We start from the raw sequence: 14,724 nt of genomic DNA on the forward strand, positions 1-14,724 counted from the left end.
CTTGTTACCTGTTTAGATGCTGACTTGAATGTATAACTGTATTACTCTGTAGTGAAAAGAAAAGCTTCTGTATTGTGTTAGATTCAAAATTTCTGTAAGACTCTGTACCACTCTGTGTTTTTAACCGCTGGTAAAAAACCTTTAAGAGGGGAGGTGTTATGATACCAGCCCCCTCCTTTGTGAGAATTGCAAGAGCCCTAGTGAAAGGGGGGTCAATGACCCGAGAGAGAGAGCAAGAGAGAGAGAGAGAGAGACAGGCCGAATGGACACAGGAAATGGAAAGACAGCGACGTGCTGGATACCGCATTCCACTGGGACAAAAGCTGGCGACTGTGGCATTGTTCTCAGGAGACACCTGGGAACTGCAGACGTGCCAACTCGCAGGGACATTGTAAAGCCCTCGGGCAAAGTGGGCTGGTTGAGAGAGAGATTGCATCACCTGCAACCTGATTGACACCTGAGATCCCGTGAGGCAGTATAAAGAAGGGTCTGAAAGAGGACGACCCTCAGACGCACCAAGGAGACACCAAGAAGCACGATAACGCTTCCCGTTGGAACGGGAAGCCATTTTGAAGGAAGCCACGTGCGTTAAATTCCGAATGCGGATTTTGTGGCTAGAACCAACGGAAGATCGCTTTTAACTAACAACGGGGAAGATCGCTCCCCTGATTCCACGGATGTTTTGGGCAAGTTTTTCCGTTTATCTCTCTCTCTCTCCAACACGTGAAACTAAAAGGGAAAAGCCTGCAGACTTCAGAGTGACTCTTTATATTTCCAATTGGACTCAGTATTATACCCTAGACAACGAAAGAGCTTATTTCTGAGTGATTATTAATGTACCTGCGTTTTAGATTGAGTATTGACGCATGTTATCTGAATGTTTGTATTAACCTTAATTTTTGTGCCCCTTTATTAATAAAACTTTTGAAAATAGTACCATTGGACTTCAACTGACATATCTATCTTTGCTGGTAAGTGAAACCAGTTACTGGTTTCATAACACATAACACTAAATCCAGAATAGTCTTGTCCCTGGTCGACTCTCGTACAAGCTGCACCAAGAATGCATCCCGTAGGCACTCTACAAACTCCCTATCCTGGGGTCCAGCACCAACCTGATTCTCCCAGTTCACCTGCATGTTGAAATCCCCCATAACTACTCCAGTACCTTTGCCACATGCCAATGTTAACTCCCTATTCAACTTGCACCCAATATCCATGCTACTGTTTGGTGGTCTGTAGACAACACCCATTAGGGTCCTTTTGCCCTTACTGTTCCTCAGTTCTATCTACAGACTCTACTTCTCCTGATCCTATGTCCCCCCCTCGCAAAGGACTGAATCTCATTCCTCACCAACAGGGCCACCCCACCCCCTCTGCCCACATTTCTGTCCCTACGATAGCACGTATACCCTTGTACATTCATTTCCCAGGTCTGATCCCCCTGCAGCCATGTCTCCGTTATCCCAACAACATCATAGTTACCTATTCGCACCTGAGCTTCAAGCTCATCTGCCTTATTTCTGACACTTCGTGCATTCAGATATAGAATTTTTAGCCCATTTCTCCTCTCTCTGTTTGAATCGCTGCCTATTGTGCTTAACCCAGCTCCCCGAACTCCCATCGGGCTATACACCCCTAGAATTTTGTTGTCCTTCCTAAATTTACTTATTCTTTCAGCACATTTAACTCCATGTTCCATCAGACCATCCCTCTGTACATGTGTCCTCCTTATCACTTGTTCCGCCTCACCTTTCTCTACTACACACTTAATATTCCGGAACCGTGTAGTCCCCACCTGTCCTTTATTCTTTCTCTCGCTATCGTCTCTCACATTCTGGATACCTGCCCCTGCAAATTTAGTTTAAACTCCCCCCAAGAAGCACTAGCAAACTTCCCTGCAAGAATGTTAGTACCGCTCCAGTTCAGGTGTAAACCGTCCCTTCGGAACAGATTCCACCTTCCCTGGAACAAAGCCCAATTATCTAAAAACCTGAAGCCCTCCCTCCTGCACCATCCTCTCAGCCACGTGTTAATCTGTATAATCTTTCTGTTCCTTGCCTCACTCGCACGTGGCACATCATGTTGACTTCCTCTCCGTGCCCTGTGGTGCATCGGGTAGCAACCTTACCATTTCTTTAGCATTTGTCTGCTTTTTTTATATAGGAGGCTGAGTTGCTAGTTCAGCGCTCAACCCAGCACAGATAGAAAGTGTACAAGGAGCCGGCCGGATTCGAACCCAGGACCACGGTGCAGATGCCACACCACCACCAGCCGGCCCCTCCTGGTAACATACCTCTCTATCTATTCTCAATACATTCAGTATTTTAATAAGTCTGTCAAACATTTTCTTCCCATGAGAATCATGTAATAGTATTTTTTTTAAATTATTTTCTAGCTAACATCTTCCTAATAACAGATACTGACTGGCCAATCCATTTTGTCTCACTCTTTACTTGAATCAGTGCATTTGATCTGTGATTTTTTTCTGGGACCTTGGTAAAATAAGAAGAATTTTGGAAGAAGAGAACCAATGCATTTGTTAACTCCACAAGTCATTTATATTAAGACCATAGTTAGCAAGCTAATTTAGACTCCAGAACTTCTTTCAATGGTCTTCATAGTGATGTTTTTCTCAAGTTTTTCTTTACTTTGACATTAATTATTAATTGCAGGAGCTCTGGGAGAGTAATCATAACATAGAATTTTACATTTGGAAAGTACAATCAGGAAGCAGTGCTGGAATCTCACCTGTTTACAGTTTATATTAGTAATTAAACATAGAAACAGAAAATAGGTGCAGGAGTAGGCTATTCGGCCCTTCGAGCCTGCACCGCCATTCAGTATGATCATGGCTGATCATCCAACTCAGAACCCTGTACCTGCTTTCTCTCCATACCCCCTGATCCCTTTAGCCACAAGGGCCATATCTAACTTCCTCTTAAATATAGCCAATGAACTGGGCTCAACTGTTTCCTGTGGCAGAGAATTCCACAGATTCACCACTCTCTGTGTGAAGAAGTTTTTCCTCATCTCGGTCCTAAAAGGCTTGCCCTTTATCCTTAAACTGTGACCCCTCGTTCTGGACTTCCCCAACATCGGAAACAATCTTCCTGCATCTAGCCTGTCCAATCCCTTTTTAGAATTTTATGTTTCAATAAGATATTTTATGTGTTTCAATAAGATTATTGAAAACAATTATATAAAATTAAGACAAATGGACTGAGGGCATTCCAACTAATGGCAGGTAACAAAGTTACATCGGGCAAAAGAGTTTGCAGAGAAATATAGATAGCTTAAACAACTGGGTGAAAATTTTAAACAAAAGAGATTCTGCAGATGCTAGAAATCCAGAGCAACACACACACACACAAAATGCTGGAGGAACTCAGCAGGTCAGACACCTTCTATGAAAATGAACAAACAGATGACCTTTCAGGCCGAGACGCTTCATTAGGACTTGAAGGGAAGGGAAGAAGATGCCGGAATAAAAAGATGAGGGGAGGGGAAAGAGGACAAACTAGAAAGTAATAGGTGAAGTCAGGTGGTAAAGGACTGGCGAGGAAGGAATCTGACAGGAGAGAGTGGACCATGGAAGAAAGGGAAGGAGAAAGGGCACCAGAGACAGGGGCTCGGCAGATGAGAAGTGGTAGAGGCCAAAAACTGAAGAGGGAAAGACGGGAGAAAGAGAAAAAAAATTACCAGAAGGAGAAATCAATGTTCTTGCCATCAAGTTGGAGGCTACCCCGACTGAATAGTAGATGTTGCTCCTCCACCCGAGAGTGGCCTCATCATGGCAGAAGAGGTGGCCACGGATCAACATATTGAAATGGAAATTGGAATTGGAATTGAAATAGTTGAACACGGAAATTCCACTTTTTGTGGATGGACTGGAAATGCTAGACAAAGCAGAACCCCAATTTATGTTGGGTCTCACCAACGTAGTGATGGCCACATCAGGAGCACCAGATACAATAGATGACCCCAACAGATCGCCGGTGAAATGTTGCCTCACATGGAAGGACAGTTGGAGCCCTGAATGGAGCTAAGGGAGATGGTGAATGAGCAGATGTAGTATCTCTTTCGCTTAGTGTTATGCGCCAGGAGAGTGATTAGTGAGATGGGACAAATGGACAAGGGAATCACAAAGAGCACGATCCTGTGGAAAGTGGGGAGTGGGGTGGGGGGGTGGGAGTGTTTAGTGGTAGGATCCCATTGAAGATGGCAGATGTTGCGGAGAATATGTTGAATGCAGAGGCCCAAGGGGTAGCAGGTGAGGACAAGAGGAAATCCATCTGTCAAGGCAGCAGGATGGTGAGTGAGCACAGATGTTTGGGAAATGGAGGAGATACGGGTGAGGGTAGCATCAATGGTGGAAGAAGGGAAATCCCATTCTTTGAAGAGGACATCCTGGAAAGGAAAGCCTCACCTGGAAACAGATGTGGAGACAACGAGACCCTGAGAAACGGGAGTAGCAGTTTCACAGGAGAAAGGGTGGGAAGAAGCATAGTCAGGATAGCTGTAGGAATAGGTGGGATTATAAAAGATGTCCATCAACAGAGATGGAGAGACACGACAGGGAGACAGGGTGTGAGAAATGGACCAAGTCAAATTAAGGGCAGGGAGAAGTTGGCGGCAAAGTTGATGAAAGTAACAAGCCCAATGTAGGTGCATGAAGCAGCACCAATGCAGTCATCAATGTGGCGCAGAAAGAGTTGAGCATTATCAGGGAAGGCTTGGAACTCAGACTGTTCCACATGGCCAATGAAAAGACTCTCATAGCGGGGGCCTACGCAGGTGCCAATAGCTACCCCTCAAGCTTGGAGGAAGGGAAGTGGGAAGAGCCAAAGGAAACATTGTTGAGGGGGAGGACCAGTTCTGCCAGGTGGAGGAGGGTGGTGATGGAGGGGAAATGGTTGGGTCTTTTCTTGAGAAAGAAGCGGAGAGCTTTAAGGCCTTCTCGATGGGAGACAGAAGTATATAGGGACTGGGCACCCACAGTGAAAATGAGGCAGTTAGGGCCAAGAAAATGAAACTTGTTAAGGTGATCGAGGGCACATGAAGTGTCACAGATGTAGGCGAGAAGGGACTGAACCAAGGGGGAAACAATATGCAGACACTAGTTCATTGAGGCAGGAGCAGAGACAATGGGCCCACCCAGACAGTCAAGTTTATGGGTAGGACGTGGAAAAGAGCAGTGCAAGGTAAGGGCAAATATTTGAAAAGTTAAGCTCAATGGGAAATAACGTGGGATAACCCATTCAGGTAGAAAGGAGAGAAAAACAGAATATTTACATGCAGGAAGTACACAGGGAACTGGATATTCTCAAACAAAATACAGGAAGATAGCAGGCACATAAAGCAAATCATTAGGGATGCAACTGGAACATTAATCTTCAATGGCCCAGAACAACAACAATGAGAATGGACCAGACTGAGCAGCAATATGTGCAGCATTTCTAAGGGGAATCTTTGCACTCACCATTGAGTCCAGTAGTAGATAGAACTTGGCTGAGAGAATTGATGTAAAATTGCCAGGATTTCGGCAACATCATACATTTGAAGAGGGCCATTATTAAAGGGGCAAGCTCAGGTTAATTATTTCTCTTTGTTTTACTGTATTCTAAATTAATTTACAATATACTGAAGATATGCCAAATGTCTTTTTCTGCAGCTAGCTCAGTGCAAAGTGAATTAGCTAAAAATGACCATTTATGTTGCCCCCCCCTCTGATTTTCCAATACTTCCGGGATACCTTTAGCCTTTTATTAACCATGAAGATAGAAATGTGTGTTTGGAACCTCTGGCATTACATATCCTTCTTTTAATTCCCAAATCCATTTTTCCCCTCTATACCTTCAAAAGCTTTTAATAAACATAAGTTTCATTCATTAATGTCAAAGTTTCTTCCTCAATCTAGAAAATAATACATTATGATTACTGTTCCTCAGAGGATCCTTTAAGATCATTAATTCTATCTCATTACAAGATCAGATCCAAAAAGGCTCATTTTTAGTTCTACAATGCATTGCTCAAAAAGCTCAAGACTACCTTTGGCAATTTTATTTGCCAAATTTACAGCAAATCCTTAATCATCGGGAGGCTTATGTAAAAATAAAAGCTGAATGCAAGCATTGTTCTAATATTACTTTGATGCGCCAAACTATACATGAGCTAGATTTACTGAGGTTCCTGTCATGATTTTAGAAAAAAACTAACACACCTCCATTTGTAATGAGTATGGATTGCAATGCCTACCTTGAAAATGCAATGGCAACCAACTCCTGCCAAAAGAGATGTTCATTCTAGGTTCCCAATAAAGTTCAAGCTTGCTTGTTTTTTTGTGATCACAAATACCAAATCTTTCTCCCCATCCAGATCTGCATCAGCATTAATTTTGATATACAACTTTAACATTAATAGAGCCAAATCTCAACTTAATTTCTATCAGAAGGACATCAACTGATAAACAAAAACTATCAGAAAGTTAGGAATACAATCTTTGTGATAAATTATGAGTTAATTACAGGCTATCCCAAGGTAACAAATGGATTTCATCTTTACAGATAACCTGAAATGATTTTCTCTACAAGTCAGAAAATAAAAATCGTTCGATGTGATAACACACTATTGTAATGCATGGTATATAAAACTGATAAAAACAATTACTGCCAGAGGACAGAATAACAAACAGCTGCCATCGGTGGGAGCCATTGAATGCATGCACAGAAATATTGAATTGAATAATATTATGGAAACTTGTTGTATGCAATGGCACCCGTAAGATGGGCATTTGTAACCAGGGATAGCCTGTAACAATTAGGGCTTTTATCTGGAGGAGGCCGAAATGAAATAGCTTCTGACATACTTCATCAGAAGCCAGCTTCAAAGTATGATCAAACCCAACACAGTTTTCGTCCACCATTCTCAGTGCTTTCTGGAAAGCTTCTTCAAAATTACGACCAATGGCCATCACCTCACCTGTTTTGAAACAAGATTGTGCAGGTGAGATTCTCAGTTTAGAAGGTTCTGAAGACTGAACTGATATTTATTTTCACTGTTTTCTGTTCTTAGTCCTTTAGTTAAGAAGGCAACTCAGTGCTGCGGGCTATGACTCATGGCTCCAGCAACGGACCTCCACTGTTGTCCATATATCATTTACACTTTATCCTCCCGTGCTCAAACATTATAGGTTTAACATGTTAACTGATTTCTTTGAGGCTGATTTCAGTGCAGTTAATAGGGAAATCTTTTGGGAGATTGTGGGCATGAGAGGGTAGGTTGCAGGGAATTTACTGTGGGAAGGGGATTGATGCCACTGCTCTGAGAGTTGGCAATGTCACAATGTATCAAATGACTTCCTCCACTGTCATAAAGAAATCTGAAATATGGATTCCCTTACACAAGTGGAAAAGAGTTCTTATCAAAACACTCCAACAAATATACTTAAATACCTATGTAAATACTAAAATCTTTCCATGAACTAAATTACTGATTTTCAGCCCACCTGGCCACCTTGCATCTCGAGAACCAAAAGGTCAACTTGCTCTAAGTGGCCCTTGTTAACTGCTATCAGATTATGTTTTTTTAAAACTTTAGTTCTTTCAGCAAAGGGAGATTTTCTTAATCCAAGCTGTACTAAAAAATCAAACTAAATTCTCATTTTCTAACTTTCAAAGATTGTATCACACTGCAGCTCCTTATACCCAGAATTATAACATTAATGGCTAATGGAAATAGCAGTTTTTATGCAGTTGATGATTGGCAACTAGGTAAAGTTTACCAGTCTTTGTTTTGCTGCATTCTGCTTTCACAGCAACCACAGTTTAGGAGATAAAATAATTTTCAGCCTACCCATGTCCAAAAACCTGATTATGACAACTGCAATTAGCCCGAAACAATACTTACCAACACTTTTCATGGAGCTTCCAATTTTTGTGCTTACACGCAAGAACTTGCTGAGATCCCACCGGGGTAGCTTCACAACACAATAATCCAGACTAGGCTCAAAGTTTGCAGTTGTAGAATTTGTCACAGAATTTCTGCACCAAGTGTACAAAAAGGTGGAGTTCAGCAAAGTAATGCAAATGACCTTCTTCTAAGTTTAAATTGATTCTACAAAATTTATTCACTGTGCCACATATCTCCATATTAATAAAGAGGCACGAATGGTTATTTCAACTCAACAACCTACAGACAACATTGAACTACCATGACATTTGTTTTTGCTAGAGTTCTTTATCATCATTCCTAATACTATGACAAACATTAAATAAAGCATGTTGAAACCTCTCTCCCTATGCACTTATTACAAATGCACACTTTTTCCAATCCACAAGGTTATTTTACCAGACTCAGAGAATGAGAAACAGAGTTCAGAATTGAAGAAAATTGATTTTCACTAATTCCTGAATGCACTTTATCTCAAGAGCTCATGACATGCTAGCCAGACACATTCCATAGACATTTAACACAGGTGAAAGTACTATTGAGCAATATTGATCGTGATCTAAACTGATGGCTTACATATTTTTGCTGTTAAAGACAGAATTACCTTAGGACAGGCAAAGGAATTCCAAGACCAAGTTTGGCTGCAACATAAGCTAAGGGATAACCAGTTGCCTTACTGGCCAAAGCAGAGCTTCTAGAAAGACGAGCATTCACTTCAATGATAAAATACTGGAAAACAAAGGAGGATGCCGTATTAAGTATGAGAGAGATTAACTTCAATGGAATGTACAAATTGACAACAAAAGCCAACTCCAGCATACTAATAAATTTGAGTACATGCGTTATCTCAATGTCTGCCTAATACTTAAAAAGAAATAGAATTTAGGAAGAAATGCATAATCATTCTAACTTTACAGTTGGAAGACCATTTCGCCTAAATAATAAACATCATAGCCTGTTAACTTTATATTCTTCTATTTACAAAAGAAACTCCTTTATAATCAACATAGGCAGCTACCCTAAAATTGAAAAGGAACATACCAGGCCAGCTCTGCTCCTTAACTTTGGATGAATAAAAATATCTACTTGTAACAAAATAATCCCATGCTGCTGTCAGTTTAATTTGAAAGAAAAGGATACTACAATCAATTCCCACAACTGTATAAAATCTACTAACAATTTTCTGCAGGTTTACACTTCCTTCACTGTTTCTGTACAGACTAACATAATACACAAACTCAGATACCTGTTCAGATTCAGGGCTCAGCGCATACTGAATATTACACTCTCCCACAATGCCCAAGTGTCGTATCACTTTTATTGCAGCTGTCCTCAGCATGTTATATTCCTTATCATTTAGAGTCTGACTTGGTGCAACAACAATCGACTCGCCTGTGTGAATTCCCAGTGGATCCACATTTTCCATGTTGCAGACCTGCAGGGGTACAGAATGCACAACTTGTGTAAATCCCCACTAAAAGAGCTCCAAGATAAACAAAAAGGTTCGACTGAGTGAAGGGACCAAAGTGATTTGCTTTGCCAGACTTACTGTGATACAATTATCATAAGCATCCCTGACGACTTCGTATTCGATTTCCTTCCAGCCTTTCAGAGACTTGTCAATCAGAATCTGAGATGTGTGTGCAAATGCCTGTGTCACTAAGGTCACCAACTCCTCTTTGTTCTGAGCGAATCCTGAGCCCAGTCCACCCAGAGCAAAGGCAGCCCGCACCAAAACAGGGTAACCCAAGCGTTCTGCTGCAGCTTGAGCCTAAACAGAGAAGTTAAACTATATAATCCAATAGACAGAAACCTATTAGGCAAATTATAGTATAATGTCATGTTCATTTATAACAAGCCCCACAAGTTCAAAGCAACTAGTAAAAAGTTAAAAGCAGTATTAAATGATACATTACAAATTGCCTCTACTGAAGACTTCAGATAAAAAAAATGTTACTGAGACACTTTTCCAGGTACATACACGCTCACTGTAACAAACTCATCACAATGGTTAAAGTTAAACTATTAGGAAATCAGAGCTTTACCTGGTCTAATGAGAAAGCAGCTTCGCTAGGTACAACGTATTCATTAATTTCTGCCATCTTCTCCACGAAGATTTTCCTATCTTCTGTCATCTCAATAGAAGCAACTGGAGTCCCCAAAACCCTGACGTTGTACTTTTCCAAAACCCCCCTTTTCTGAAGCTCGATGCCACAGTTTAATGCTGTCTGTCCACCAAATGTTAGGAGGATTCCATCTGGTCGTTCATTCATTATGACCTGAATATGAAATGTAAAAATGTTCTAAATACAAGATAACTGAAATTGAATACAAAAAAAAAGCACTCAAGACGATGACATTAATGCGCAACACAAATGTTATACAAGCTACCAATTAACTCGCCAATGTTCAGTCCATCCACAGGATGGGAAGTCATTAGCTAAAAGTACAGAAAACAAATGAAAATCAGGAAGGAAGAAATCAGCAGCAAGGAGCAAAGCTAAAGAGAATTTGTTTGATTTACTCTAAATGTTTTCTTTGTTTTAAAAGAGGGATGAATATGAAAAGTATGCCTTACTTTAAAAATGATTTTTTCATTCCATATTAACACTGATGTAGATATTTGATAGCTCCCATGCTATTGTGATTGCCTGCCAATGTCAAACCACTCAAAATTATTCAATTTCAATAGCACGTTTGACAGCTAGTAAGTAGATTCTCAATGCAGAATACATGGACCATGCTGAAAGAAACAGGGACGCAGACAATTGGTAAATCCAGTGCAGTGGAAGACTCGCCTCAAAGCAGATTCCATCTGATGTCTGTTTAATATAGCACATATCCCAACTATTACCTATATCCTTACTCTCCTTGTAGCTTCCTAATCTATGCATCCATGTACTCACGTAATAAGTGATAATCCCAGGCACAAACTGTCCAGTAGAAATCAGCGCTAAATATCAGTACAATCGAAGTCTCAAGATGGCGCTTATGGAGTGAGACTGTTTTAGGCTTCGCTCCAATCCTTTTACTTTTTTCTACCTACAAGCACCCCCTAATTGACCTGTTTATACCTATTCTAAAGGCGTTCATACTTATGAAATCTTTTTCAACTGTTTGAATCATTTTCAACTCGTTAAAATGTCTAAACCACGAGAACCTAAGGAATCGAAACAGACGAAAGAACCGTTAACTTTGGAAGCAATTGCGAAACTTATGGATGAGAGACTTGGAAAAGTGGAAAATAAATTAACCTCAAAGCTTTCTACACTCGATGAAATTTTAAAGACAGTCGATGCAAAACTTCAATCACTTACACTGGATTCACAATAACAAGAAGCAAGAATTTTAGTTCTTGAAGATGCCGCTCACCAGAGAGATTGCAAAATTGAAACTCTGCAACAACAGCAAGCTTCGACTTCTCAACTGCTGGATCGTTATAAATCTAAAATCACTGATCTTGAAAACCGGTCTCGAAGACAAAATCTACGGATAATCGGGCTTCCGGAAAATTTTGAGAACGGTGATCTGACTGTATTTTTCTCTAAATTTTTAATGGACGTCTTCGGCTCAGAAGTACTGGATACCCTTCCAATAATCGACCGTGCACATCGCATTTCTCGTTTTCAACCAGCTCCAGTTACGAAACCACGACCAGTGATTCTCCGGATTCATTATCCTCATACCAAAGAACGTTTGATTCGGGCTGCCCGGAAAAAGGGTATGATCAGCTTCCAAAATTTCAAATTTCGTATTCTGGAAGACTATAGTCCCGAAGTTTTAAGGGCAAGAATGGCTTTTAAATCGGTTATGTCGGGAATTCATCGGAAAGGCTACAAGCAAGCGCTGTTATTTCCAGCACAATTGAGAGTTACTCTCAAAGATGGGACTTATCGGCTGTTCAAATCTCCAGCGGATGCTCAAAGATTCCTTGAAGAATAGTACTTTTTTATAACTACGAGTTGACTAATGTATTGTAATTTTACTACTTGTATTAAATTTTCTTTTCTTCATGCTAATAATGTCTATAGATTTGGATCTTTTATAATTTGATGATTTTTACGTGATGGCTAACAGTGTATTCTTACACACGGTAAAGGTCCGTTTTTTTTTGGTTCATTCTTTTTATATTATTATTCTGTTAGTTTTGAAAGTAACTCATTAGGTTTTTCTTTTAACTTCATATACATTTTTAAAATATTTTTAATGCTTAAATATTAAGGTTTTTTTTAAATAAAAAACTTTTCTAAGATGTCATTTCTTTTCCCCAAAAGACCTTAGTGCTTGGATACATCACATCCGTTTGGATGTGTCTGTATAAGTTTAGGGACTTTCTTTTAAAATACTAATACAATATTATCCATTTATGGGTTTTAAAGTTTTTGGTTTTTTTTGTTTTTTTCTTTTAATCCTTTTGTGTTTTATATATATATATATATATATATATCTATATCTATATCTATATATATATCTATATATATCTATATATATATATATCTATCTATATATATATATATATATATCTATATCTATCTATCTATAGATATAGATATAGATATATATACACTAATTTTATAGTTTAATCTTTGTTATACTAACCCTTTCTTAAAATATGGGTGGTTTGTATCTGTTTTTTTTAAACTTTTTTGTTTGAGTTGCCGTCTTGAGACATGGGGGTAAAATTAGTATTAGATTGCCTGCTTGCCTCTTTTTGGCTTTTTTCCTGGGGTTTTGAGGGTGGAGGGAGGGGGATCCTTCTTTTTGCTTTGCTTCACGCTTAGTTTTACTTCACGGGCTGACTCGAAACTACAAAAATGGTTGCAGTGTCATAACTTCCGGCTCCTCCTTGAACTTACTTCCCTCTTCCGGATTCATGAGTTCATCTTTTTTTTAACCTTATGTGTTAATTGTAATAAATATTGGCAATATGGATAAGATTATTAATTTTGTTTCTTGGAATACTAATGGTTTAAATCATCCGATCAAACGGAAAAAAATATTCAAAGTATTCCACAGAATTAACGCTAATATTATCTTTGAACAAGAGACTCATGTGAGGAAGGTGGATAGCAAACGTTTTTTTAGGTTTTGGAAAGACCAACAGTATCACTCGAATTCCCATGCCAAAGTAAGAGGCGTTTCCATTTTTATAGATTCTTCAACCTCTTTTATACACTATGAAACAATTTCGGACCCACAAGGTAGATTTTTGCTTATTACTGGTTTACTTTTTAATCATAAAGTTGTTTTAGTTAATGTTTATGCTCCAAACACTGATTGTCCTGAATTTTTTAAAGTGTCTATTTACATCCTTTCCTAATTTGAATCAGTACATGCTGATAATGGGTGGGGATTTTAACTGTTGCTTAAACCCTTCGATGGATAGATCTAAGCCCACCCAAGCTCTTCTGAATAAATTGGCCTCTCTTATTAATTTCTTTATGGTTGATTCTGGAATTTCCAAAATTTGGCGTTTTTTTACACTCCAATGACAAAGAATTTTCATACTTTTCTCATGTTTATCATAATTATTCAAGAATTGACTACTTCTTTATTGATCATCATTTACTTACAGATGCTATTGATTGTAAATATGATTCCATTACCATTTCTGATCATGCACCTTTGAAGCTATCTATTAAGACAATGGATTCATCTTCTAATGCTAAATCTTGGAGGTTCAACTCTATTTTATTGCAAGACTCAGACTTTCTTAATTTTATTAAACAACAAATTGATTTGTTTTTTTCAACAAATTCTACAGAACAGATCTCTAGTGAAACATTATGGGACACTTTTAAAGCATTTATTCGTGGACAGATTATTTCATACTCTGCTGGAGTTAGGAAACGAACTAATTCTGAAATATTAACATTGGTTGATAAAATTAAAACAATTGATAAGATTTATTCAGTGATCCCCAGCAAAGAACTTTATAAAGAAAGAGTTGAACTTCAAATGGAGCATAGTTTGTTATTATCCTCTTCGATTGAAAATTAGTTAATTAAATCTAGAACCAGTTTTATGTACATGGCGATAAATCTGGCAAATTATTGGCTAATCAATTAAAAACTGCTTCGGTTAAACGACAAATTACTAAGATTCATAAATGAGATGGCACTTTGACGATTGATCATAAAGAGATAAATAAAGCCTTTCAAGATTTTTATAATTCTTTATATCAATCAGAATTTGTTGAGGATTCTTCTATAATGGATGAATTTTTAAGAAAATTGAATATCCCGAAATTAACAACAGAAGATAGTGTACTTCTAGATGCACCTATTACGGAAACCAAAATAAAAGAGGCTATTTTTTCAATGAATTCAGGTAAAGCCCCTGGTCCGGATGGTTATACTGCAGAATTTTTAAAATCCTTTTCCTCTATACTCTCTCCTTGGCTTTGTAAAATTTTTAAAGATGTGTTAACTGTAGGTAAATTGCCACAATCTTTTTATGATGCCTCTATTTCTTTAATTCTTAAAAAAGATAAAGACCCCACTGAATGTACATCTTATCAGCCTATATCCTTGCTGAATACGGACTCTAAGATTTTTAGTAAAATTTTGGCCACTAGATTAGAAAATATATTACCTCGAATTATCTCTGAAAATCAGACTGGCTTTATTAAAAATCGTTATTCATCTTTTAATATCAGAAAATTAATTAATATTATTTATACTCCTTCATCCAAAATACCAGAATGTGTCATTTCCTTAGATGCTGAAAAAGCGTTTGATAGAGTTGAATGGCCATATTTATTTAATACGTTGC

General features: G+C 38.6%; 1 protein-coding gene across 2 annotated transcripts in view; it reads right to left on the bottom strand.

Moving 5' to 3' along the window:
• Window positions 1-14,724, bottom strand: part of cad (carbamoyl-phosphate synthetase 2, aspartate transcarbamylase, and dihydroorotase) — a 113,412-nt gene that overhangs the window by 70,780 nt on the left and 27,908 nt on the right. For both annotated transcript variants that reach the window (XM_073057146.1, XM_073057145.1), the window contains exons 11-16: window positions 9,996-10,229; window positions 9,500-9,721; window positions 9,197-9,385; window positions 8,555-8,679; window positions 7,909-8,042; window positions 6,869-6,981 (exon numbers count right to left, since the gene is read on the bottom strand). In XM_073057146.1, the coding sequence (XP_072913247.1) occupies window positions 6,869-6,981; window positions 7,909-8,042; window positions 8,555-8,679; window positions 9,197-9,385; window positions 9,500-9,721; window positions 9,996-10,229 (1,017 nt within the window). The remainder of the gene's footprint in view (window positions 1-6,868; window positions 6,982-7,908; window positions 8,043-8,554; window positions 8,680-9,196; window positions 9,386-9,499; window positions 9,722-9,995; window positions 10,230-14,724) is intronic.

Source organism: Hemitrygon akajei, chromosome 9 (genome assembly GCF_048418815.1).
Source record: "Hemitrygon akajei chromosome 9, sHemAka1.3, whole genome shotgun sequence".
In the NCBI taxonomy this organism is placed as follows: Eukaryota; Metazoa; Chordata; class Chondrichthyes; order Myliobatiformes; family Dasyatidae; genus Hemitrygon; species Hemitrygon akajei.